Raw genomic sequence first — 26,917 nt, 5'->3', positions numbered from 1 at the left:
GTATTCCCTGTGGACCAAGGGTGAGTTCTTGTGACCACTGTCCTCACCTCTGGATGGGAATGGCTCAGCCTTGGGCAAGTTGGCTCTGCCAGCTGCCTGTCAAAAGGCAGTGGCCAGACTTCCTACCAAACTGACCTAAGTAGAGCTGTCCTTAATAATAAAGATGCCGGATGTGTTAAAAGCAGAGGAATTGCTGTGCTGTCCTATCCTGGAGAGGGTCACTGCTCTGTTCCTGGCTTTGCCACGGACTCACTGTGAACTTGGCACAGTCATTTGAGCTACACAGCTTGTGTGACCATCTGTAAACAAGGGTTGTGCTTCCCCTCCTCCCTGGAAATGACCAAGAAAATACAACACTTGCTGGCTAGCTTGGGAAGGCCTATGAGGTTGTCATACAGCATTACGTCCCTGTCAGCTGCAGCTTAACACTGGTTGTGGTTCATGAGACCTCCTGGAGAGAAACAGGAGTGAGCAGCTGCTGGGCCTGCCTGCAGACATGGTCCTGGAGATCTGGAAGTCAGTGACAGAGGAGCTACCATGGTAATGAAGAACGGTGATGTGAGGGAGTGTAACTTCAGGGAAATGGGAGATCTGAGGATCAGAAACCAGTCTTTCTTTACAAAGAAGTTCCCTGGATTGGGGCCGCCTTCCCTGATAGTTTACACCAAACCAAAACAGGTGAGTGTTCCCCATAGGAATGTGAGATAAACTATTGGCAGGCAGCAGACAAAAGACCAAAGCAGTGGTTGTAACTCATGAGAGAGAGGAAGCAACAACAGAAAAATGTGAATGTGAACACTGCAGTACAAGTTGACGCCAGATGCACTCCATTGGGACTTCACCTCCTAAAAAGCAGTGTGTACCAGTAGCTCAAGTCCTCCAGTCAGCTTTTGAGCTTGAAACTGAAAACATGGCCTAATTCCAGTACTGCTGGGTGCATGAGGAGATAATGGATGAGAAAGCGATGTCAATCTAGTCCAGCTTCCATACCTTCACTTCTGGCCAGGGCCTGCTCTGGACTTGTTCCTGGCTGATGGTGGACGTGCTGATTTCTGGGGAAATGGGCTCATAGGAACAGAGAGACAAGCGTGCAGCCAGCAGGCCCATCCGAACACAGGTGTCTGTGTCGTGGTTGGCAAGCATCCCTGCAGCGATTCCTGCCATTAAACTGTGGAGAGAAAGAACAGCAATTCTGAGCCCTGGGAACAGCTTTGGCCTCAGGAACATGGCTGGCTGGAATACAACTCATCTGAGGGACGTGGTTAGTGGGAATGGTGGGAGTGGGTTGATGGTTGGACTCAATGATTTTTGTGGTCTTTTCCGACCTTAATGATTCTGTGAATCCAGATCAATGCTTACAGAAGCAGAGTATGTCTTATAGGAGGAATGAGGTGAAAATAAGAAATTTGTGGGCGTTTATTATATTTATTTTAAAATTTGGAGGAACAAATAGTGCCATTGATTTGCATTTTATTTGCTTCTCATCTGAAAAGTTGAAGTCACACCCCATTTCCACCACATTTTCTTTTCCCCACAGTTCTCCAAGACAGGCTGGAGAGAGGAAAGAGGTCTACAGAGGGAAGAACATATTTTTCCCTTCCTCTTTAATTATTTTGTCACTTCTCTGCTCCTTGGTGAAACCTCATTACATTCCCTTCTTACCCCCATTGGGAAGGTGTAGATGGGCAGAGAGGTAAATTTCCCTATGTAACATGAGAGGGGATGGGAAAAAAAAAAAATCCAAAGCTGAAATGAGATTTTGGATTCAGACTTCTGCCAGCTTCATCTGTGGTTGTCCATTTGAGATTAGCCAGTAAGAATGCTGCAAGTGCCTGAACAACAGGTACTTGAACCCACAGGCAGCAAGGAGGCATCAGAAGTGATGCTATCACCTGCCTGTCTTGCAGAATACAGCTCTGCTGAGGCATGGGGACATGCAGGGTGCTGCTGGAGCTCAGCTGGGAACAGCCAGCATTTGTCTGTAGCTAAACTCAGAGTGATGCTAGGAAACTGGGGAAGGACAAAGGAGAAGGGAAGATGAAGGGAGAAGATAATGACATTTGAGAGGAGGAAGCAAGGGCAGAAAAAAACATGGCAGCAGGGAGGATTAATGAGCTAATCTATGTGAAAGGGAAAATGACTGCTTTTCTGCACTCTCGCTAATTACCTCAATATCATTCTTTTTTCTTTTCTTTTTTCTTCTTCTTAACAAAGGCACAGAAGATTGTGGTTTCCAAAACCATTCAATCTCTCAACAGCTCCAGAGACTGAGAGTAAACATTTGGGGGTGCATCCCCTAGCGATGCCGTGTGCAGGCAGGCAGTGTTGTGTTGCCAGGGCAGCTGGGTGCAGGCAGCAAACAGCTGCAGAGCAGCATCTCCAAGGGCAGGAGAGCCTTGGGATTGGAGCAGGGCTGGAGCCTTCTGGATCAGCATCCCTGAGACAGTGCTTTGGAAGGACTAATGCTCTCAAGGCTGAGCTGTGAGTCCAGCCCTGAATTGTAGCCTGCTGCATGTATCCCTTGGAGGAAGCAGCAGCCCAGGCCGTTTCATCTGCTTATATGCCAAAGAGAGAGCACTTCTGGCCTATTCTGGCACTGTTCGATGCAACAGGAGTTTGGAGAAGCTGCCAAGGGATGCCAGAAGGACACTCCTGGACAAACAAGAGTGCACTGAAAACTCCTGCATGAACCAGGAGACTCTGAGGAATGGGATTTCTGGAGAAGAAATCAATATGGGATTCATTTCCCAATATTCAGAGACCCTGTGAACTTCTCCCACTGCTGTGTTCGGATCTACAGCATTGCACAACATGGCAGCCTCCTTCGTTGTGCTGTGCTGAATGCAGCCAATTCACCTTAGAGGCAGTTTGGGATATGAGGAGTAAAGAAGGATTCTGGTGTTAAGTGGATGAATTAGCTTGGCAGGAAGATACTGATTGATCCTGGCTAAAATACTGAGTTTTCACAAAAATGACTTTTTATTCTGCTCATCTAAATCAGAAAAAAGGAGAGGTGCTGCTATGTTGTTACTGGTTGGTAAGAGAAGAAAACTGAAAGGAAATATCTCTCAGATATGGCCTTTTGGTCTAGCCCAAGGCAATGAAAGGAGAGAATCAATTATTGCAGCACATGAAGAAAATAAATAAATAAATAAATAAATAGAAATCCACCAGAAACCTGACTGCTACATAGAGTTTGACAAGTTAACAAGGAGCATAATGAAGTACTTCCCTGACAAACGGAGAAGTGATCACTGAAGCTAGGAATAGTGTGTGTCATTTCCTATCCCTATGTGCAGCAGTGTGAACAGGCAGGCGAATTGCACAGCAGACTCTTCTGAAGCACAAGCTATTGCCAGAGGCAAGTGCAGAGCCTGATGGAGTGCTTTCATAGGGCAACTCCAGCTCCTGAACATCAGTCCCACTTCCACTGGAGGTAAGTCAGTTAGCTGGTAAGGGTGCTTTGATGTACAGTGGTTTACTCAGCTTTCAGCAGCTCAGCCCAGAGTAATCCGGAAATACTAGATGGCTGTGGAGGGCTTGGATCTTAAACAAAAGCAAAGCCAATAAGAGCAAAGCTGGCTTCAAGATACTCAGTGAGACATTTCTAGTGAGCATCGCAAGGAATCTCAGTAACCAGTCCTGTTCTTGTGCCTGCTCCTCAAGCAGCACAACATAGTTTATCTCTGTAGTACAATTTAAAAGAAATCATGTTAGGATGGTTCCACATGTTGCTGGGGAATACAGAGATGTTAGCAGTGTACCTGTCACCAGCTCCTGAGACGTTGACTATCTCCTCCCTGCTGACAGGGATGGCAGGGTAGTGGGTGGCACAGAGGCTGGCAGCAGCGGTCTGTATGGGGAGAGAAGGAGGTCAGTGAGCACTACTGATGTGGCCTGGTGGGGCTGGTGTCATCCAAGCATGCATAGATGCCAAGGAAGGGGGACAAAAATAAGCCAATAATCTTAATAATCTTTTTTTTTTTCACACTTCAAAGGAGATCAGTGATTTAAGTTCCTGAAAATGAAGCTTGCAGTCATGAATATTCAGGGAAAGCACTGCTGCCAGGAGCCAGGACAGACAACTCAGTTTTCTTCGCTAATCCTCAGATCTGTGCATTCCACCCACAAACACGAACACTTGCCAGCAGTGATGCCATGTTTCCCAGCATCACCGCTTCACCACCAGAAACAGCAATCATGCTCTGCAGTCCCAGACAAAAGCTGCTGAGAGCCCTGAGTCAGTTTTCCATGCCCTTACCTGCTCGTGAGGTGCTGGACGAAGAGAGATACCCCCTTCCAGGCTCCTGCCACACAGTAGGACACCATGAGCACCAAGGGTCACGACCACACAGCACAGGTGGGACAGCAAAGGGCGGGCCAAGGCTGCTGCCATCTTGATAATGTCCTCCAGCCTGGATGGTGCCTCTTCAGACAGAGAGGAGGAAAAGCTAGGGTGTAACTTTGAAGGATCTCAGTGGGTCCTTCTGTGGGCTGGCAGCCTGTAAATAGGAGCAGCCCACACGATGCTCCTATTTATGAGCACTACTGAAAAGGTGATATTTTTTCCTTTCATTCATGGGAAAATTTTCCAGCGTTAGATTTCCATACTGTCAATCCTATGCTTCCCTGGAACTACACATATCTACGGAGATCAAAAACACCATCCTGAAGCATGACTTCCATGTTTTAATGCTTTTGGGATCCCGCTTGGATACAGCATGGTATTTCATTTCCCCAAAGAATGTTAATGTGGGGCAGGTGCCCTCAGAACATCTTGTGTCACTGAGATATTTATAAACTAGAGATTGCTCTTATTTCGGTGACAAAGTGAGGAAAACGGGACCTCTTGGTTTGCACAAGGAGCCACGCTAGGCCTGCTGTGCTCTTTGATCCATCATCGGTCTGGCCTGGGCCAAATGACCCACACAGAGATGGCTGAAAGGCGGACGCCAAAACTGCTTGTGAATTCCCACAGTGTTATAACCCAGTGTGATTGAAATGGGAGGAAAATGCTCTCTCCTAATCTAGGTTATGTGAAATAAGCAAAGTCAGCACAACTGACTCTTCTGAGTGTTCAATACCTGCTGGCAGAGGGTTCCCAAGAGTCCGGTTTATTGCTTTTAGCTCTTGCAGGTTGGGGGAAATGTACGTGAGTGCTTTCCAGCTGTCTGAGAGGAATGGCTTAGAGGCCTTGTTCTCATCTGTCGGCTCGTAGCACACTTTAAAGGAAGATTGCAATTGGTTAATTAACTGATTAATCAGTGGTTTTTTTTTCTGTATCTGAGCAGGACGGAGTGCAGAAGGCTTAATGTGATCTGTACAGCTGGGGCTGTTTCTGTAGTGTATCTGAAACCTAACTATGATTTCCTCCACGCCAGTGTCCAGGGTTCCCCAGTTTTCCTCTTTGCTGCTCAGCAATGACAAAGTTGTTTCTGGCTCTGGAATGATATAATATAAAGGGTCTGTTACTCCCTTTGTCTGCTTTGGGAGCCTCTGCCACATATTAAGAACATCATCTCCTTCTTCTTCAGGATTTGCTCTTAAAATTGAAGGTGAAACTGCAGAGGTTTGGGAAGCCTTGTGAAGGGTCCTCAGCATGTCAGGAAGGAGCACTGTATTTTATGGGAAGTGGAAGAGAAATCCTCCCAAATGATGCTTCAGCACTTGTTCTGAGAAGCAAACTCCATCACTGCTCAGAGTGGCAGAAGAACGTACATCTGTGCTTGCCTTGAGATTAAAGGCAAAGAGAACAGGTTTTTTTTTGCTTTCTGGCAGTGCCAAAGGGCTCTAGCTCCTACGTTACAGCAGATGTGACTTAGCCGCAGAATGAGACAAACTCAGAGAAAGCACAAGTGTTTCATCCATTTCAAATAGAGTAGCAGTGTATGGAAAGGAGCGCTGGGTAACACAGCATGTCAGGCAAGAGCTGGATAACTCCAGCAAGGAGTGGAGAGTGCTCAGAGCACATGGAGCACCCTGGTGCATGCACCCATAGGAGCCATGGGGCCAGGGCTGGGTGGGTTTTCCTTACCTGCTAGCTGATGATCTCTAGCGAGTTGGCAGATGTATTGGATAGTGGAAAGAGGCACGTTTCCATCAATGCAAACCAGTGGGGCCCGGCACAGGTTCTCCTTGAACTGGGACACCTAGTCAAAATCCAAGACGCAGAGCAGAGACAGGCCGAGTCATTGCAGAGAGACAAAATGATTCCTAGTCATACTCAGAATGCAGGGTTTTCACTTGTATTGCAGCTCTTAAAAACAGGAATGAACATAAAAAAGCGATTCCCTAAGGAAGTTGGATGTCTCCATTTATCTCATCTCTTCCCCTTCTTGTTCTCCGCTTCCCATCATTAAAAGGTGAACTTGACAGGCAGAGCCCCTTCTGAACAACAACCCCAGAGCTAACAGCCCCAGGGGGATTGAGGGCTTTTGGCCTGTAGCTCCCTTTTTAGGTGGAGGAACATGAGTTAAGTCATTCTCTTGTGAAGGCACACAGATTGGCTCTTTTTTTGTCATATTAAATTTCCCTTGGTCTGCTCGTGCCTTGTCCAGTTGTATATCTAGTGGCTACAGTACTTTTCTAGACAGCAGGTTGAGGATGGAGTGAGGAGCTGCAGCTCATTCTCTTGCCTCTTTGAGGCTTCACAACCACTGCCTAAACGCCAGGCACTCTTGCAGCCTCCCTTCTGTGTTTCTGCTAATCCTGGATGAAAGAAGGCCTGCCAAAATGCACTTTGCAGCAGAAGATTGGATCAGAATTTCCACTGGCCACAACTGGTTCGTAAAGCTCAGGAGAACTAATCTGTCATGTAATGGTTTTCTGTGCCAGGGCTTGGGAGAGGCAGGGTGGGGATGGAAGTGGGAGCAATGACCATATTTTTCCCTCACTAAGAGCCCACCAATAAGTAAACTGCACTTAACTTTCATGTCACTGCTAGTCATGAAGTACAGGATTTGTTCTGTTGACAGCAGAACGAGTAGGGAGGAGGGTGCAGTGATGGGGGTTTCACCAAATCAATCTGCAATTACTGCTTCCATTAGCCCTGATGTTTCCAAGGGTTGGACATGCTGAGGAACAGTGCCTGTTTGTACAACTCAGCATGGAGAAACAACAGAGATGGTAGGGTAGGAACGGAACAGGAAAACTTACTTTAGGCAGTGTTCTGTCTGCTTTTGTTTTTTTTCTTAAAAGGGGGAAATATAATTTCTGCAGGTGGGCTGGATTTACTGCTGGCCTTAAGATGCCAAAATGGTAGGTTAATTGAAATTCATCAGTGCAGGGGATTCTGCCTACATCTCATGGGATGATAGCAATGGTGACTTGTTATGGAACAGAAACATGAAGATGTTCCATCTGGGTAAGCACCTCTGGTAGCTTGCCACACTGCAATCTCAGTGGCCAATATCTGGGGTTAACTTCAGGAATTCCCATGTTCCCTCTGCACACCCACTCCCTCCTGGTACAACTTTACTAGCTGTTTTTTGTCACACCTCCACACTGCTTCTCATAAGCAGAAGGCTGCAAATCAGCTGGCATGCATACGTATTGCTCTGTTATCTGCTGGTGGATGTCCATATCTCCCAAGCCGATGCTCAGCTCCCCAGCACTGGTGATCATAGCACTGTAAGTAGCTGTGCTCTTTCCCTCTAGCTGCAGGATGGCACTCATGTCCTAAAACAGCGAGAACAGTTATAAAAGGAGCGTGTTCCTCCTCTCTGTTACACTTGGCTCAACTTCAGTATTCTTTCTCTGCACCCACCCAATTTGTAGCAGTAGCCCAGCTTGCTGTTCTCCCTTCATCCTCCCTTCTCACTTCAGACAAGCAACATTCCAGAGGTATCTTGGTCTAGGCAGTGCAGGCAGATGGCTAATTATTAATATTGTAATGCAACAGGAGCCACAGCAAAGATTTAAGAAATTGTTTAGTAAATGAGCATGACAGGCCTCTGCCATGCAGTTCAATACATTGTGTCACTCTGCTGTGATGGCAGAGCATCCTGCAGAGCACTGCTTGCCCTAGCTATCCATTCCTACAGCTTGTGTGACAAATCTGATGGCATACTGGGCACATCTTGGTGCATGGTCCAGCTAGTGCTTACAGCAGCCATCTCACTGATTGCACAGCAGGGAGGCTGATTTTGATGGTAGCCTTACAACCATTTTTACAACAGTCAAAGGTATAGCTGTGAGGTGTCCTTCCTCTATGGGCCTTCTGAATGATCTGCTATGAGAACCCATGGCATTGCTTGGAATATACATTCCAGGATGAAGTGCTTCTCCCCACTTAGTTCACAGGAAATATTGAGGTTTTAAGGGCAAGGTCATCACCAACACTGCTGGTAAGGCTTCTTGCAGACCAGGATTTCTTGGCAAATAGTCCCACTCCACCTTCTCTTGAGAGGCTGTTCACTGTACTGTGCTCAGATAGAGGAAGGATTATAAATCTGCAGCTATAAAGCCTCTATATACCAAAAGAGAGTTCTTGTTCTTATTGCTATTTTCATTGAGCTGCTCAAATTACCAGTACTAAGGCCTCAGGTGCTCTTTCTGTCTGTATAGCAGGGCCCTGAAGGCAACAATAGGCCTTAATGGCCCTTACCAGCCTCAGCTGGGGTCTCCACCCATAGCTCTGGTTTGCCCTAAGCTCTGCTATTTCTCCAGAGGAGTGCTTGATGCTCTGGACTGGGGTTGCTCCTGGCTTCCTGGTGTCAGAGGACAAGCTGCTGCTGAAGTCGAGCATTCCTCTGGTGTACAGTTGTGTGTGTATGCAGTAAGATTCTGTTCCTCTGAACCTGGGAGGTACCTAGCCTTGGCTCCCAGTTCTAGGCTTTCTCTGTCTTATAGCCCAAATCAGGCTGGTTTTGGCATTGCTTTGTTTATTCCAAGGATCAGGCTTTGCATATTTCTGGCTGTGCTGAGGGCTTCCTACTTGTTTTTACAGTTCCTCCTTATTTACTTCTCTTTTTCCTTCAAACACTGCTCCCTGGAGCTGAATTAAGACCACGTGGTTCAGACTTAAAGCTCTGTGTACATCTAGTCTGCGTTCTGGGGGTAGCTCCTTGGCTTTTAATGATGTGTATCTAAGCAGCATTGATTATTCTCCCTCTTAGTGATGAGATGCGATGGAAGGTGGCTTTTATGTTTGCCAGGGTTACAAATACTTTTTCCTTTATGTAATGCCATCACCTCCATGCTTCTGAAAAGCCATTACTGTGAAACGTACCATGTGGTGACAGTACTGCAGGATGGACTCTGAATGTTCATCCTTCCCCACAGCTGACAGAAGGAGAGGGGTCAGCCCAAGACGGCTTAAGCAGTCTAAAAGCAAATGAAAAGACATTCACAGGTCTGTCAGAGGAAACTTATGCACTTCCTTGGCAACATTTCCTGTACCCATCACAAGCATTCAGGCCTGCTGACATCACTTCTGTGTGTGGCCTTGCTGTGTGGCTGTCCTGCAATGCTGTCTTACTAATGGGTTCATGGGAAACCCTTCCTCTTCTCCCTTCAGGTTACCACAATTAATTCCTCAGTGAATGGGTTGCAATTTTTCCCTCAAGCTTTCCCCATCTGTGATCTGAAGTGATAGCAGATTTGTCTTAGGAAGACTTGGTAAAGGTCAAAAAGCCAGAGTAATCCTAAGATCTTCATGTTATGTTCCCCCTGCTAATTTCAGCACTCTTAATTTCACACTGGCCTGCTCCTGCGTGTGCTATAGCACCAGGCATGCTATGGTCCTTTGCTGTTGCTACTGACTGTAGCCCTTTCTCTCCTACAGTAACTTCTGTGCTCCAGTTCCTCTCGTCCTTGGTGCACAGTCAGTCACCTTTGAATAGGTATATTCATTTCAAATCCTTCCTTGAGACATACTCCTATTGCAACCACAACCTGGCATTAATTCAACACTGAGGACCAGGCTGTTCAGCAGTCATTGCAGAACAGCGGTGCTTATTTAATCTCAATTTGGGGCCACAGTGCTACAGACTAGTTAACTTCATATTTGTGGTTCTTTATTTTCCAGCCCTCTGCCTGGCTCCTTTCCTTCTCAGTTTTTGGATCATCCCTTGCCTTTTCCAGGCAGTCTGTCCCCTGATGTATTGCCTAATGTGTCCCAGATCTGAACAGTGCTCAAGAGCTCCTGCTGTTGAAGGAGTACCAAAGGACAAATCACAGCTGGCAGGCACCCACAGGCAAACCCAAGCAATAGGCACCTGCCAAGTTTCTTCCAACGCCGCCAAAAGTTCGTCTTACTCTTCCAGTGTTTGTCTGCCCGCCACCCTGGAGGAATAAATTATTTATAAGCAAAGTTGGAAGAGCTAGTTGGTATAGATGCCATGCCTCCATTAACATCTGAAGTGAAATCAATATTGCTGAAACATACGGCAGCAAATAGAGACCATCTAGGTTTGCAAGCACTGCAAACTCCCACAGCCTATCTAAACACATCAGCTCTGGTGATAAAAGGCCTGTTGCCTAGAAGGCGAGATCATTTTGGTCTCTCCATGCATAACTATCTTGATTTTATTGACTACAACCTCTTTGAACAACACCGAAGAGTGTTTTTGTTGAAGAACAACCTTCTGAATTTACTTGCTCACATCAGCACTGGGACTCTGGAGCTACTGACCCAGACCCGATGGGCTCTGGAACTGTTTTCCAGGCCACCTAGCTCCCACCTACAAGCAATTGTTTGTTTGTTTGCTTGGTTTTATTTTTTTCACTTTGAAGATAAAACAGGTTTTGTTGCCTTCGCCAGTATTGCCTCTGCAGTACTTTATTTATTTTAACTTATCGTTCTCTTCCCACACATCTCTCTCTCCAAAAACCTTTCTCCACTTTTGTGGTTATCAGCTTCTCCTTTCTCTTGCCTTTATCCATCTGTCACAAATGGCCAAACTGCCAGAGCACAGACAGTTCCTCATCCCTCCTCCAGCTCTCCTGCCAGAAGAGTCCATAAATGTCTCAGTAAATGTCCAAATCTCTCTGGGCCTCATCACTGACTATCAAATTGCTCTAAAGCTCTTGATTCATAAAATCCTGAAACATATTTTCCATTTCTGAAGACAGCTTGCTACTGGCATTCCTAATAATCTTATGGATAATCCAGAGCTTTTCAAGAGTAGGCTGTGACATGAAAGAGGAAAGAATAAGATGTCCTTGCAATATAAGATCTGAGAAGAAGAAAACAAGTTAAACAAACTTATCTTGCAGGTATATGGCAGGAGATGCTAGCTTAGCACCTGCCTGTAAATCTTGTGTGCTGAACAGAACAGAGTGATAGACTTTAGAGGAGTCAAAGATAGTTCTAGTTGGACAAAACAACAAATTCTGAATCCAGGTTAGAAAGTATATATAAACAAAGGTGGGGGGAACCTACTGGGGAGATGAGCGTGCAATAGGTGAACTGAGACGAATATGAACCCCAAGACAGTGGGGAAAAGGGGAACAGCTCACTAGCATTGGGTACAGAGATAAAAGTTTCCCCTGGTAATTTGAGAGACCCCATAGGTGCATGCCCCAGTGGATTCTCCCTTTGGTCAAATAAAGAAAGCTAACAACTCCTCTCTCTCTTTTTGGGATAAAGATAATGAAGCAAGCCTGCTGGAACAAAAATTTTCCCAACAAGTGTTTGGGTGGCAAGTACTGAAGCATGTGCATACCCACGCAGTGCTGCTCCAGGTCCAGACTCTCTCTGCCCTGTGTCAGCCCAGGCACACAAGATTACCTGTGTATATGCTCATTTTTCTTGCTTATAAACATTCTATCCTTTCTAACCAAGCAGATGCATTGCCATCTCAGGGTACAAGATAGTCTTCCTCCCTCCTCTCACTGTTCTTGGACATTCTTTGAACTTGCATCAAAGCTCTCCAGTGACCCTTCTTCCCTGGCATGTGCCTTGAAATTACAGACAATACTATGTCCTTAGTACACAATACTGTCTTCATCCAGTCCTGTAACTGTAAGAGGCTGTTCTCCCTTCTAAGTGTTTTGTTTTGTTTTGTTTGTTTGTTTGTTTTACCTCCAGGCTCCTTTTGTTTCCCTTGGCTTTCCCCAGTTGTGCAGTCTGTAAGACACCGTGCTAATTCTCCACCCCTCTGCTCTTCTGCCTGGCAGTTCTCCAAGCCCTGAACTGTTTGGACAACCTGAGTAGAATGCCATGTAAGCAACCTATCGCCTCTGTCCACCTTTCCACTACTTGTCACTCCTCATTAACCCAAATGCCTCTCTGTTACATTTGCTTATGCTCCCCTTGAATTGCCACTGGCACTGCCAGGACTAAGGCTGTTTCCATCTGTGACTGTCTCCTACTGAGTGTTGCAGATTTCCAAAGCGCTGAGCCTGTCTATTTTAGCTCTGCAACTTACTATGCATAATAGAAGAAGCCAAGTGAAAATACATATATATATTTCAAATCAAAAAGCAAGGATGCTTGTTTAGGCAAGTCAAACAATATAGCTTTGAACACGGTCCTCTATTTCAATATTAAAAGAGGATACTAACTGTCACTGGTAATGAGCACAAACCCTACTTAATGCAGAACCATCATCTATTTTTCAAAGCTGATGCCATCAGGAACGTTGAAAATACACGACTCCTTTCTTTGCCTGGCATGCTGCTCTTCTCTTTCAGTTTGCCCCCGCATCCCAGTGGCACAGCTTCAGGTTTTTTAAGCCCAGTTTCACCCTAACAGCGGATGTACCAGCCTGCCACGCAGGCATACAGCCGTGGGTGCTACCTGCTGTTGTACAACCCCACAAAATCTAAAAGAAATGAAGCTGCTAAATTACTTTAGAGTGGGTGCGATGAGAGATGAAGTAGCAGCTTGCTTGTAAAGGCAAAGAGATGACTGACTGTGATCACACCTTGCCAGCTCAGCTGTACTGAGCTCAATCTGTAGCAGTATTTGAGTATCTATTCTCTGTTGCATTCAGGGGAAAGAAAGATGAAAACGGGCTTGCTGAGATGGTTTGAAACATGACTGAGCCGATGCTTTCTGGCAAGGCTTCAAGGAATTGAAAGAGTTTCTAGGACCCTCTTTCTGCATTCTAAGAAGCTTGAATTCCTAATGTAAAGATAAGACTCTGCTCTTCCTGAAGATGTGGATGCCCCATCCCTAGAGGTGTTGAAGGCCAGGCTGCATGAGGCCCTGGGCAGCCTGATGCAGTGGGTTGGAACTAGATGATCTTTGAGGTCCCTTCCAGCCCAAGCCATTCTATAATTCTTCTGGATATTCTAAAACCATTATAACCATAGTTAATTGTCCAGCACCCTTCCCAAACCTAGACAGTGTGCATCTTTCTCTGCTGGTTACTTACATGCAAATAGTTACTTAAAAGGCACTTCACTTCTGGGTAGCCTTGAAAGCCATGTGCAAGTTAAAACCAGTACAGAATACTGCTGTTTTCTTGCTAAACGGGACATCATGTGTTGCAAGCCTCTACAACAAACACAGCATGCATAAGGGTGGGACCTGCTGGGTGCTAAGCAATTTAGAAAAATCCTTAAAAGCCAAAGCAGAGCAATAGCATTGAGCCTGCTTTCTCTTCTGTGCCTAACCATAGAGGCTGTCAGTTCCCAAATCCTCCTGCAGCTTGGCATTTGATTAGTTGCTGTGATGGGCCTTCAGCTCCAGGGCTTGCTACTATACAACATTAAAAATCTTCCTTTTCCCTTACCAGCTGCTCCCTATGGAGTTTGTGACTGCCCTCAGCCCCTCATCACACCAGGCATGGCCCAGCGGTCTGCACTCACTGCTGCTATGGAAACAGGTGGTTTGCCTACCTTTGATTGCACCTTGCTTTAATAGCTTAGTGCAGGGTATGTGTGTTCTCAGTTTGATCACAGCTGAAACTGCTGGACTTCTGGTTTTGAAAGCCTGCACAGCTGATGCTACAGCACATGTCACCCTTAACCATTATGACAGTTTCATCTTTGCTTCCATATCATTTAATTTCCAACTTCCTTAGCAATAGCTTCACCAGCTGGTCTTCTTTTATCTGACTGAGAGGTCTTTACAGGTGGCCCCAATTGAAGATCATATAATGACTGCTGTTTGCAAGGAGGAAGCCTGCAAGTCTTTAGCTTCTTGGTCAAACCATGCTGAAACACATAAGGTCTCGTAAAGCTTAAAATGCCTATTTATTAAAAGCAATCCTTTTTTTTTGTTTGTTTTACATATTAAATTTCTTATGATTGAGGAAGATGGCTCTCATTTAGCTGTGACTGCTATTTTCCTCAAAGGCTTCTTACCACTCTGGGTACTTTGCATGTAGTCTGGCTCCTGTTCAGGCTGTTAAGACAGCCTGAAGCAGCCAGAACTGGCTCTTATCTGGGGATTTCCTCAGTATAGGATCTAATCTTGAATTACATATAGGTTAGCACAGTAAGAGCTTTCATCCATTGCTTCTAGCTCTTTGCATATGTATTTCGTGACTGTCTTGGGCAGTACTTCTACTAAAACAGCTCTTTGGGTTTTTGGTATCGAAGAATTGCATCGAGGTACCAGTTGAGGCCAGTGATATGTGGAGTTGTAAGGATGATATGTTGCTCTGCTCCTTGAGAGGCAGTGACTCTCAGCACATGAACAGAGCAGATCAACATGTGTGTGTCCACCTAGACAACACACCAAATACACAGCACTACACTTCCTGTGTGTGTGCTTGTATGCTCATACAGACACAAAGATAACATGCACTGTCATCATACCCCCACCGCCCTTCTTTGGCTTCACAATTCTGTAAAACTAGCTGGAAATGGCAGCAGTGATAAGCAAGCTACTATAGATACTATACCAGGATGACAGAGCTCTGCGCCTTGGCTATAAAGTCAACGTTGATACCTCCAATCACCACCTTTAAAAGGAAGAAAGAGGTAGAAAGTGGTTGGAAGGATTTAAGGGAAAAGTTCCAGTTTTCATTTTATTCCACCGTCTTGAAAAGCCTTCTAATTTACAGAGTGAAGGCCTGTGCTTTTTTTGGCTGGCTAGACACAGGTCTGTGCACTTCCAGTCTGAAAGAATGGAAATCTTTCCTCAGCGTTGTTTTCTGAATTATACCTGCTGATATGCAGCCCCAGTATGGCAGGCAGGACATTATGGAGTACATACAGAGGTGCTGGCAGTTTTATTGAGTGGTCACAGAGTATAACGATTTTTGACATACTAACCCTCAGAAAGATTGAAGCAGTGCTGTTTAACAGGAGTGAGAGGAAGAATGGATAGGGAGGAAATGGATAAAAATGGGCAGAAAAACACAGTCATATCTTGCAAGCTCCCAGAAGAAATTACCCTAACCAATGCAACTTCATAGATCACTGTCTTACTGTCCCACAAAGCCAGAAAAAGCAGCACAGCTCCACAAACGGAAAGTTCCCAGATTCTTTGGGGACATAGGTTACTGCCTCTGGAGTCACTGCACTCTTTTATGTTGACAAATCCTACTGCAAATGAGTTTTAGAAACTTTTTTCAGCTCTCTAAAGTCTACCTAAAATAGATTTGCTGTAAATCATGTAGCACACATGAAATCTAAGATCGTGAATGGAGTATTAGAGTTATAATGGATCATATTTGGGATAAGCGGCACATCTTGTAATTCTGGCAGTCATGAGAAGGAGGCCAAAGAAAGAAGATATTTATAAAATGTGTGTGACTCAGCAGCTCAAAATATCCTCTGCCAACACCCTCTTCCAAGTCTACTCCTGCAGTCACATAAATTCCCTGGCATTGAGAGAAACAGAGTTGAAGCTGTACATAAGGTCACAATAAAAGGTGAAAAAGTGATGAAAGTTTTAGTGGATACGATGGTCTAAGATTTAATGAGATTAGGCCATTGTCACAGTTCATCCTCTGTATATAGAATGGGAGAGAATATTTAGCTGCAAATAATACAATTAAAGAGAGAATGTCTGCCAGCATAAAGGAGAATGACTGGTCTCTGGCTGAGTCACATTATACTTTTGGAAATAGATAAAAAACTATCTTCAGTGCTGTCAGCAGACAGGTGTTAGGTGGAGGACAGCAGGGGACTCACTGGCTGAGGCAGGGTTGTGTCCCCTCTGCGAGGCAAGCTCCCCTTCCTCGTGGCTTTCTGTAGTTTGCTCAGGGCCACTGCAATGCAGCTGCCCACTCTGGCATTGTTTTGGATCAGAGCAAGGTCTGTATGGCATTTTTTGAGGAAAAGAGCATGACTGGCCCAACAGAAGCCTATGCAGGAATGGCCTAGAGGGAGAAAGCAGGAAATGCATGCTGTGAGATTTGGTAGATTTGATTCCCAGAAGCCAAAATCCAGTGGAAAGATATGCTGGGTTACAGTACTGTATGAGCATGCTGAAATTTTAAGTATTCACCTTCCTCTGTGTCCATGGAGAGTAAAGCTAACATCTCCATTTTACAGACAGAAAATAGAAGAAAAGGCCTCACAGGCCTCATGCCTAAACTGGATCTAAGAGTGTAACAACTTTTGAGGATCTTGGCCACCTTTCTAGTATTGGATGCCTACTGAGATTTTTGCCAAGTCTCTCCATGCCCAATTTTCATTAATTCCACTGGGAGCAGAGTATCAGAGGCTTTGAAAGCCCCATTTTGTGGCAGCATACAACTCCAGTACCCTCAAACCAGTCTGCCAGCCACGAGGTCTCCCAAGGAACTGGTAGCAGAGCCTGGAGTTGAATCTATCTTTACCAGACCCTACACCAGTATCCTAGCCAGTAGATCTGCCTTCCTCTTGCCTGTGCAAGAGGATTCATGCTATACAGGAGTGTTTCTTCCAAGTTGTTCCAAGTTCTTCCCAAGATGTCTGGGAAGCCCAGTGTACAGTCCCACTGAGGGCAAGAGTGTCCTGAGATTCCATCACAGAGCAGGCAAGCTCAGGGATCACATGTGAAGGATCTTTTTGACTATCTGCTGTTTATGCTGGCATCTAATTTTTAATGCAAAAGTGGAGGAGGACAGTAAGGGTGCTACTGAAAAATCAGGATGCAGCTACTGAGCTTTCATCTGTTTGTAGGTAATGAAGTGTTTGCCCCTTGCTGAACTGTCAATAAAATGGCAGCATTTTCCAGCAAACATCATTGGAGGAGATAGGAAGTATACTACTCCTTTATTCAGTCCATTTAGTAAAAGGATACTGGAGTCCAGTGATTTCCCGTTGGTTAATTCATTGATCTTCTGTAACAAAAAAGGGGTCAGTTCTTTGCCTGTAATGCCTTTGGACCTACAAATGTAAAGAAAATTACTGAGACAAACTGGGCTGAAATGGCATCAGAATAGAAGCACTGTTGCAAGCAGATTAATTTATCACCATAACCACATAGCATAAAAAGTCCTGTAAACAAGCTTCAGGTTAGATAAAACCCTGGTGAAAGCCTTGTTATGGGCTCATCCACACCCAAGATTAAGCTGTGCTACAATGCCTCTAGCAGTGTCCCTGAAGTCACTTATTTCCCCAAAACTATGGAGCGAACAGAGGTTAGGGCATAGGTTACTTCTCACCTGGCTTCGCTGAGAGCTTGCTGGATGGCATCTTCAATAAGCTGGCCTGAGGCAGCTTGCTTCTGGGGACAGGGCACTGCTATCAGCACACCGCTGCTCAGGCCTAGACCCAGAGTGCTGGCTGGGAGAGGACAGGCAGATGATTAGAGGAGGCCAGCAGGGACAGGGAGGTGATTGTCCCCCTCTAGTCTGCTCTTGTGAGGCCCCACCTGGAGTATTGTGTCCAGGTCTGGAGCTCCCAGTACAAGAAAGACAGAGAGCTGTTGGAAAGGGTCCAGGGAGAGCCACAAAGATGATTAGAGGGCTGGAGCACCTCCCTTATGAGAAGACAGACTGAGGGAGCTGGGCTTGTTCAGCCTGGAGGAAAGAAGGCTGTGGGGTGACCTCATTGCAGCTGCCCTAAAGGAAGCTTATAAACAGGAGGGGAATCGACTCTTTGAAAGGGCAGATAACTGCAGGACAAGGGGAAATGGTTTTAAGTTGAGGGAGGGGAGATTTAGGTTGGAAGGCAGGGGGAAGTTCTTTACAGAGAGAGTGGTGAGGTACTGGAACAGGCTGCCCAGAGAGTTTGTGGATGCCCCATCCCTGGAGGTGTTCAAGGACAGATTGGATGGGGCCCTGGACAGCCTGGTCTAGTATTAAATGGGGAGCTTGGTGGCCCTGCATGTGGCAGGGGGGTTGGAGATTCATGATCCTTGAGATTCATGATCCTTGAGGTCCCTTACAACCCTGACTATTCTGTGATTCTGTGATAGAGGTTCTCTTTGGACAAACTGAATGCTGAAGGAAAAGGATGGAGAGGGGGTGCGGAGTATGTGAATCCACAGTGCTGGAGCTCCTGTTCTTAGCTCACCCAAGGACAGGGTCTTGTCCAGCTAGCAAGCAGTTTATATTCTCCTATTTCTTTGGAGGCTGTTTGTACAATAAGAGGCAAAGACTTTTTAACAAAATAAACCAACCAAACATCAAAAAATGACTCTACTTTTTGACCCTCTGTTCCAGGGCTTACATGAGCCTTTCCCTGCTGAAACACACCGATAAGTTTAGCTGCCTCTTCTTCGTCCTGGACATGATACGGTGCCTGGAAGCCACTCTGGCTTGAGAAGAAGGCTGGGAACATCCTTGACTCTCCAAAGGCAGCCACGCAGACCCCCTGAGTTTCCTGTAGTAATGGAGGTGAGGTAATCAGTGGAGGGAAATGGGACGCACAGAGAGATAAGACTTTTCCCTTCTAACCAGCTAGAAACCGTCTTTCTTTAGAATCACAGAATTAGCACAGGATTTGATTATTTTTGCATGTTTAATACATCTCATTCTATTCTGTTCTGTCAGCAACATTTTTCAAAGCAAAGAGCCAGACATGGTAAATAGTCAGACAGAATCTGGCATATTGAAACATGCGAGACACATGCGTCCTTTGCTCAGAGCTGATCAAAAGCAGGGCAGCTGTCACTAGCACAATGCTGAGTCCAAGGTAACAAGCTGTGACCTGAAGTTATGCCATGAGCTGACAGGAATTTAAATGAGTTCTATTTGGATTGGAAAGTACTGACTCTGGCTGTCACATGAAGTACTGACCCTGGTGGTTTTCAATATAACAAACCTTAAAAATGGACTCTAAAAATCATATTGTTTCTTAATTTAATTATGGCTTTGTTTTAGTGTCTGATGAATCTAGCTTGCCTGGTCCATCAGTGTGGGAGCATTCTCCCAGTAGATGGAAAAAAGTGAATGTGAGCCTGGAGAAGAGGCCATGGCTTGGGCTGCTTTTGGCTCAGTTGGAGCAGTTGCTGCAACAGCCTGTTGGGCACAGACAGGATGATGCTGGGGGGCAGCCCAGTGCCTGAATAGCCCCAGGACTAGAGAACTGAAAAAATGGGCCTCACATCCTCTAAATAATTATTTGTCAGAATCTTAGGCTTAATAACTGCCCCAGCATCACTGGGCCCACTTAGCACTGCTGGATGCAGTACACCACATACATAATCACCTGCTTTCATGCTCAGCAGCTCATGATACCTACCAGATACTCCAATGTCCTGCCAATATCAAGGATAGACTTGACTCCTGCAGATACAACGGCAACCGGAGTTCGTCCTAGCTCTGTCAAGTCAGCACTCACATCCAGAGCTGTCAAGAGACAAGCAGCTGTTGTTTGTGATAGTGCTGATGTGATCTGCCCTCTTAAAAAGCCATATCTGCCTCCTTTTGTAAACATTCTGATCCACATACAAATATTACAATTTTAAAGCATACTTTTAGGTGCTAAGGTTGTAAGAAAGACTGAAAACAAAGAAGTCACTTGATTAAGGGCAGAGGTGCAGCCTTGCAGTGACTGTCTCAGTTAGTTCACGTCAGTAAATAGCATGCAAAAATTGAGTTGGAAAAAAGAAAGGACAAAGTTCAAGAAAATGGAATATAAGAAGATTTTGATATCAATATTGACACAACTGGCAGAGAAACACCACAGAAGCTTTGCTGACCTCTGGAAACCCCCAGTCTGGAATTTACATCAGAAAGAGATAACACTCAGTGGAGTGGTGTGTTTACACTGTACTATGAGTATATATAGCTAAAAGAAAAGTATGTACTTAAAGGTCACAAGCTGCACTGCCAAAGCTGTGCCACATCAAGGTTTCCAGAGAGCAACATGGACTAGGGCATAAACCTCATACGTGGTGAGACCCACCTCCTCCTCACAGATGAATGTAGTATGTATTAATTTTCTTACTGTTCTCTCCTCCTCGATGGACACCTCCAATGCCTCCTGTCACAAACACATGGATTCCTGCTTTGTGTGCTGCAATCATTGTTCCGGATACAGTAGTTCCACCAGACAAACCCTATATGGGAAAGCAGGTCACAGGCAGCCCCCAGTATGACCCAGAGAATGCCACATGCAGGCAGCTGTGGTTGTGTTCTGACAAACAGCAGTGTCACAACAGCCTGTTGACACAGTTAAGTGAAATTCTGACACAAACATTCTTTGCAAAAAGGCAGAGGATTCATCATCCCTGCTACATAAGCTGTTCTTGGTCTGATAATAGCAAAAGCCTTCATTCTCCAGGGCTTTTCAACCAGGAGGGTTCTTGAGCAGCTATTGTGATCATTAGCACTATGTGCATACATTGGGGTGACTTGCTGTCACGTAGTTCATGTGTAACATGATGATGCCTTATCATGCCAATATGAATATTCTTCACTTAGCCAGCCAATCCTGAGTGAATTTTCAGGAGCCTATTTCAGGTCTGCTATTCCCTGACTCAGATATATTTTGACTCTGCATACATGTGGTATCTCAGTGAGGCTTAAAGCAACCTGGCTTGAAGCTGGAGACCACCCTGTTGCTGTACTGAAAACACCACAGTAGAAAGTCTGCATATCATACCTGGCTGAGGACATAAGGAAGATCCCTCCGAGACACTTTAACTACATTTTTACTGCTTGCCAAGAACTGAAGTTCCTCATCTGTGAGTCCCACGTGGATTCGACCCCTTAAAATACCAATAGTGGCTGGCACTGCTCCATTTCTCATTACAATTTTTTCTACCTCTCTGGCCATGCTAGAAGAAGATGGATGAGACAACAATCACAAAATTAGTGAGGCAAACAATCAGACAAGAAACCTGCTGAGATTCATGGCTGGCATTCCCAGTTTCCAGTTTTGTGCAGTTCTTGGGATTTCAGCTAAGTCCAGTTCTGCTTCTGTATCTTCCTAATGGCAAAACTTTACACCTGATTTTGCAGCAGTGCAGAACTATTCAGAGCTCCTGTTTTAAGGACAGCAATGGACAGGCTTTATGCTTCATTTCTGAGGCAGGAGCTGTAAAATAGTCTGGCTTACAGGCAAACCTATTTGTACAATACACTACTAAATACTAGGGATCTTCTCAAATTAGAACCTTTCTGTATCTAATCCTCGTTATTTCTGAGATCACAAATCTTCACAGAAACCCCAGATAATTCAACTCTACTCAAATGACCAGGATATATTTTTCACAGTATAGGCAGTTAGATACAGGGTACCAACAGTGTTGAAAAGCTGCAAGTTGAAGATATTCTAAGGTTAAAAACTAGGCCTTTCTAAGCTTTGCAGGCTTTATACTTGATCATTTGTGGGATATTCTATCTTTTTTTAGCAGGTATATTTACATATGTTAGGCAATCTTCAACTACTCAAACTGTGCATAGGGCACAGAAGGCACTGAGAGGGACCATCAGTTCTCACAGCAGCTGCTCTGAGTGGTGCCAATGAGCAGATTTCAGTGTTGTGTTCCAATCCTTTTTGTATCACCAAAGGTATACCAAAAGAAACTACAGGGAAGTTTTCAGTGTCTCTCATTGTGCAGTCATTAATCGTGTATCTCTGTCTTAGAGTAAATGATGGTATTATCTGCTGCCACATTTCAAAAGAGGCCAGAAATGTAAGCTGTTGGGTAAGGAGATAAATAGGCATGAATATGTGTGTCCTGTGATTCTGCTCTATTTAGAAAGTCCAAATACAACTTTTTTACACTAGAGCTCAAATTCGGTATCCCTAGTAACCTGACATTTCCCCTCACTTTGTTCTTACAACTTTGTTGAACAAGGAACATAAACCCACAACCTCAGATTCTGAGGATAGGCCATGCCATGTGTAATGATGGTGCTCTCCAAGGCTACAACTGGTCTCCCCTCCACCAGGGCTTCCTGTATGGAGGGTTGAATCCTGAAATAAGCACCTGGAGATAAACATAAAGAAGTCAGTTATTGACAGGGGTATTTGCAGTTACTACTGAGCTATTTCATAAAAGGCAATTTGTCATAATCACAATACATTCATTCCTCTCTTCAGCTCTTTTTTTGAGGGGTTTGCAAGTAACTTCATGAAGACTAAAACTGTGTTTTATGTGATTGAACTATTTACTATTTAAAAAAAAAAACAAAACAAATTACTGCAATGAATACAAATAATGCTCCTCTTATGATCTGAATGTTATTCTCCCACCGTTATTACAGCTGCATTGCTACTGGCTCCAATAATATTACTTTAATATTACTTTAAATTAACATTTCTGTGAATGAACTGAGCACTGTAATCGTGCCTGAATAATGATATATTTTAAAAGAATGCAAGCACCAAGAGTAAATATATAGTAAGACTATTATACATCAAAATGTCACCTATTTTTAGTGTTATTATCAAACAATGGAAATTCTCTGTGCATTTAGGACCTGAAATACCTTCCTGAAAGCTAAAAAAGCAGCTCTTTGCTTTGCTCAAAACATTGTCAACGAGGTCCCTGCTGTGTTCAGCTGGGGAAGATGCTTTCCATCCAGGGACTGTTCTGGAATACACTACTCACCATGCAGAAATCTTCTCACCTGCGTGGTCCTATGTGCCTCAGTGGACACATGTCTTGCCAGCCTGTAAGTTATCTTCACAATCATCCTGTACAGAAGGATGGTCCTAAGATTACAAAAGTTGGGTAAAAATGGAAGTAGTAATTTAGCAATGATGTGACCATGTGAAGTTAAATCTGCCATCCCTCACCCTGATCTTGGAAAGTGAACAATCCTGGGCTTGCCCAGAAGACTGCCTGGAAAATTCTTGTGTTTCAAGCATGAGCTGGGGTGCCAAATCAAAATGTTAAACTGAAGAAACAGAGTTGAAAGAGTTCAGCTAGTCCGTTGTTGATGCTGAAATCAAGATAGTGCTGAGGAAAGGATAGTGCTGAGGAGTAACAAGTAGAAAGTAGAAAGACTTCTGAAGTTCCTGTTTTGATTTCCACTTGTTCATGACAAATTGCAGGCTCAGCTGCTGTCACCTCCAACCCAAAAGATCACAAGGAGAAAACTGTAGGAATACTATAGAGAAATGTAACTATTTTTTGCTGGTGTCTCAGAGGAAACAAGCAGTTCTCTAAAATAAAGACGTTGAGGACTGGGAAGCCAGATTGTAACTGTAAAGAGGGAAGAGCAGCTCTTCCTAGAGCCAACAGTGCTTTATGTATGCTCATGTTACATCATCTTTTTTAGCATGAAGTGTTGGAAGCAGAGGCACAATTCAGCCCCAGCAAGAACGCAAGAACTCCTCCTGTCTCTTAGCAACTCCTATTCACTTTAATTAAATTCATTTCAGGACAGAGAAAGAGGAGGAGAGAGTTGCAAATGTTAAGAGGCTGGTCTGTTCTGGGCCCCAGGGCAGTCTCGCTCAACTCCAGGCTGCTACACAGTATTTTTGCTGGGCAATTGGCCATTATCTCTCAAGCCTTCCTATTCCTCACCCCTTAACTGTGAGGAAAGAATTTATTTCTTCAGTCCTTTGAACCTATTGTTAATTTAGATAGGAAATTAATTAGAGTGCAGTACTCTGTTTGTGTTACATTTAACAGAACATGGCTCTTATCTCTGCACAGTGTGTGGCATTACAGCCATAGAAGCATAGAACACCCAGGAAATGTGTTTTGTTTTGATTTGTTTTTTTTCAGAATCTAAAGGCTTCAGCTATATAGTTTGGGCTGTGTAACAGGGAGAGAGGAGCTGATTCTGTGGGACATCTCCCAAACCATCAAGCCATACATCATCATGACACACAATACACACCCAACCAAAACCAGGGTATTTTTTTCTACATTCAAAATCCATTTTTAAGACAAAAATCTAAACAAAGTTCATGAAATCCTATTGTTGCACAGACATGGCACAAGCTTTGCTTCATGCTCACAGCCCCTGCTTATGCAGTGCTAAGCTCACAGCCAGCAGCCTGAGAAGTTCATGTAAATGCTCTGCTCTCATTGAGGGTGTGTACACACCCCTCGCTCTCTGGGGCAAAGTCAGCTTTGGAATCTATTCATAGACCAACAAAGGTTACGCCGGGGATCAGTTGGACTGCTCTAGCAGTGCTCTGAATTTTAACAAACCCCCAGACTCTGAAGCGCAGCAGTCAGGAGTGCCCAAGCCGTGCTGGGCTGTGGATACAAACCAGCTGTCCCCACCTGCAACCCGAGAGTAATTAGCTGGTGTGGGCTGGAAAGGCGGCCAGCCAGCTGGAAGTTTTGAAGCTTGGCAAGCTAAGCAGCGAGACCTGTCCGACCTTAGGCCCCGCAACAAACCTGTGCACACCCCCAGCACAGGTTTTGCACAGCTCTCACGCAAAGAGGCCTTCCTCCCTCCTCCACACCGACGCTGCTCACGTCCCCTCACCATCACCCCACGCACCTGCCTTGGTGCATTTCTGCCTGGTGTGCCTCTTACCTCCGGGCGCTGTCGCTGCGTGTGCGAGGCTGGATGGGCTCTGGAGCTGTGCCTGGGCAGCCCTGGCAGAAGGCGTGACAGAGGGGCCGGAGCTGTGGGGCTGACAGCCATTTATTATTAACCACGGCTGAGCTCAGTGCTGTGGCCAGTGCTGCCTGGAGCAAAGGGACGATGTAGCTGCATGGCCAGGATTGCTTCTGGGGTTATTTTTGTTCACGTGGTGCCACATTTTTCCCTCGCTCTATAATTCAGATTCTTTTGCTGCTGTTTTTTTTTTTTTTTTTTTTTAAATCGATGAATTCAGGAATCACTAAAACAGTGTCTCTGTAGATTGGATTCCTTTGTACATATTCATAAAACGTAGAGAAACTGCAGTCATGCTTCCCCTGCAGGTTTGCCAAATGCAGCTCTCAGCCTCCCAGAGAAAAATCACAGAATGGCAGAGGTTAGAAGAGACCACAAGAGATCATTGAGTCCAACCCCCTGTTAAAGCAGGTACCCTACGATAGAATCACAGAATCACAGAATGGCCAGGGTTGGAAGGGACCTCAAGGAACATGAATCTCAAGGATCATGTATCTCCAACCCCCCTGCCACATGCAGGGCCATCAACCTCCCCATTTAATGCTAGACCAGGCTGCCCAGGGCCCCATCCAATCTGGCCTCGAACACCTCCAGGGATGGGGCATCCACAACCTCTCTGGGCAGCCTGTTCCAGCACCTCACCACTCTCTCTGCAAAGAATTTCCCCCTGACATCCAACCTAAATCTCCCCTCCCTCAACTTAAAACCATTTCCCCTTGTCCTGCAGTTATCTACCCTTTCAAAGAGTCGATTCCCCTCCTGTCTGTAGGCTCCCTTTAGGTATTGAAAGGCTGCAATGAGGTCACTCCGCAGCCTCCACAACCTGTCTGGGCAGCCTGTTCCAGTGCTGTAGGTCTCATGCTAGCGGAACTCCTCATGATGCAGAGAAATACTGAGCACAGTACAGTCTCCTACTACAAGGACATCGTATTCTAACAGTTGTAGGGTGGTTTCAAACAAGAACTTTGAATCTAGAAAATTTTTGTTGCATCATAAAAAGCCATGACACTTTGAGATCTAATGCACTGACATTATGCATGTGTAGATTTTAAAGCTGCATTCATATTTTATGCTCATCCCTTTCTAAAGAAGTGTTCTGTAACTTTTATTTAACTTGGTGATAAAGAATGACTTTATTTTCTACATGAATAAACATATTCAGGGAGAGTTCAAAGTTACAAAGAAAATCCACCCCTGTCTTCTGCTACAAGGTCTGCAGGGAGTTTAACTGAAGGAATGGCACATCACATCCTCAGATACAACCAATGGATGCTGAGGATTTTGAAATTGGTATTGTTTTCTTGTGAGGATGGGTGGCCAGAGGTACTGAAAACCAGATGTGGAGGCAAAATGACATTTTTGAAAAATACATACAGATTCTCACAACATCATTTTAATCTCAGTTAGGTGGATTTAGAAATACTACAGTAATGTAGGAACTTATCCGAGCTATTAGCTTTTTTGGCATGCCGTCAGAGGAGGTGATCTGGTAATCAAGCTGATCTCTCAGTCTTCATCTTTCTCTTAAAATCAAGATCATTTTAACACGATCTTAAGCCATGGACACCCATTTCAGTCTGTGGTATCAGTATGTCATGGTAATAGTGTGTTTCTTCATTTTTTCTCTTCAAACAAGGTGAAAAATCAGCCCTTCAACTTGCTGAATGTCTACCTCAGCTTTCCACTTGGAACCTGCAGATTTCAGAGACCAAATACGGGCGCTCAAGTGGTTCTTTGATAGCACTCCAGGCCAGCAGTCAGGACCAAGTTGTGCAGATGATGGGGAGGAGAAGGCCCCAGAGAACTGCTGGGGACAGCTTTTGAAACCATGGGGCTGTGCATAACGTGCTCCTCTGTTTGCCATGCATTGCTGACTTTTTAGTACTGTCCGCCTGCAGCAACCCAAAGCTTCCTGCTCGTACTTCCTCCTGCCGGCCTCGGGAGCAGGGGTTAATATTAAACTGGTTGCTGGGTGACATGGGAGAGGCCGGGAATACAGATTGGCATGGCAAATTCCTGCTGCCTACCGGGAACTGCCATCTTAGGCCCCAGCCACTCTCATGCCACCCTTGCACTCTCGTATGTGCCTGAATTGTACCCCA

At 45.0% G+C, this 26,917-nt stretch overlaps 1 protein-coding gene across 7 annotated transcripts; it reads right to left on the bottom strand.

The window, feature by feature from the left end:
- Window positions 1-972: 972 nt before the first annotated feature.
- LOC116226810 (uncharacterized) lies at window positions 973-25,142 on the bottom strand. Of its 7 annotated transcripts, none has more exons than XM_090144190.1 (19): window positions 24,696-25,141; window positions 22,841-22,944; window positions 22,102-22,216; window positions 20,884-21,058; window positions 20,227-20,338; window positions 19,519-19,625; window positions 18,531-18,657; window positions 17,496-17,616; window positions 17,132-17,217; window positions 16,036-16,160; window positions 14,799-14,858; window positions 10,218-10,284; window positions 9,230-9,324; window positions 7,549-7,677; window positions 6,035-6,149; window positions 5,085-5,222; window positions 4,262-4,428; window positions 3,765-3,853; window positions 973-1,168 (listed from the first exon to the last, which is right to left on the bottom strand). In XM_090144190.1, exons 1-19 carry the CDS (start codon window positions 24,707-24,709, stop codon window positions 973-975), a joined length of 2,142 nt encoding a protein of 713 aa, XP_090000316.1. In that variant the 5' UTR covers window positions 24,710-25,141. The 7 variants fall into 7 exon arrangements, with proteins under 7 accessions (XP_090000316.1, XP_090000320.1, XP_090000325.1 ...); XM_090144194.1 differs by having other exon boundaries at window positions 24,732-25,141; XM_090144199.1 differs by having other exon boundaries at window positions 22,841-22,926; window positions 24,732-25,141.
- Between the last annotated feature and the right edge of the window lie 1,775 nt (window positions 25,143-26,917).

The sequence above is a fragment of the Phasianus colchicus genome, chromosome 1 (assembly GCF_987193195.1).
Source record: "Phasianus colchicus chromosome 1, bPhaCol1.hap1.1, whole genome shotgun sequence".
Lineage (NCBI taxonomy): Eukaryota > Metazoa > Chordata > Aves > Galliformes > Phasianidae > Phasianus > Phasianus colchicus.
The sequence above is the reverse complement of the archived record's forward strand: the minus strand, read 5'-3'. Positions and strand labels throughout refer to the sequence as shown.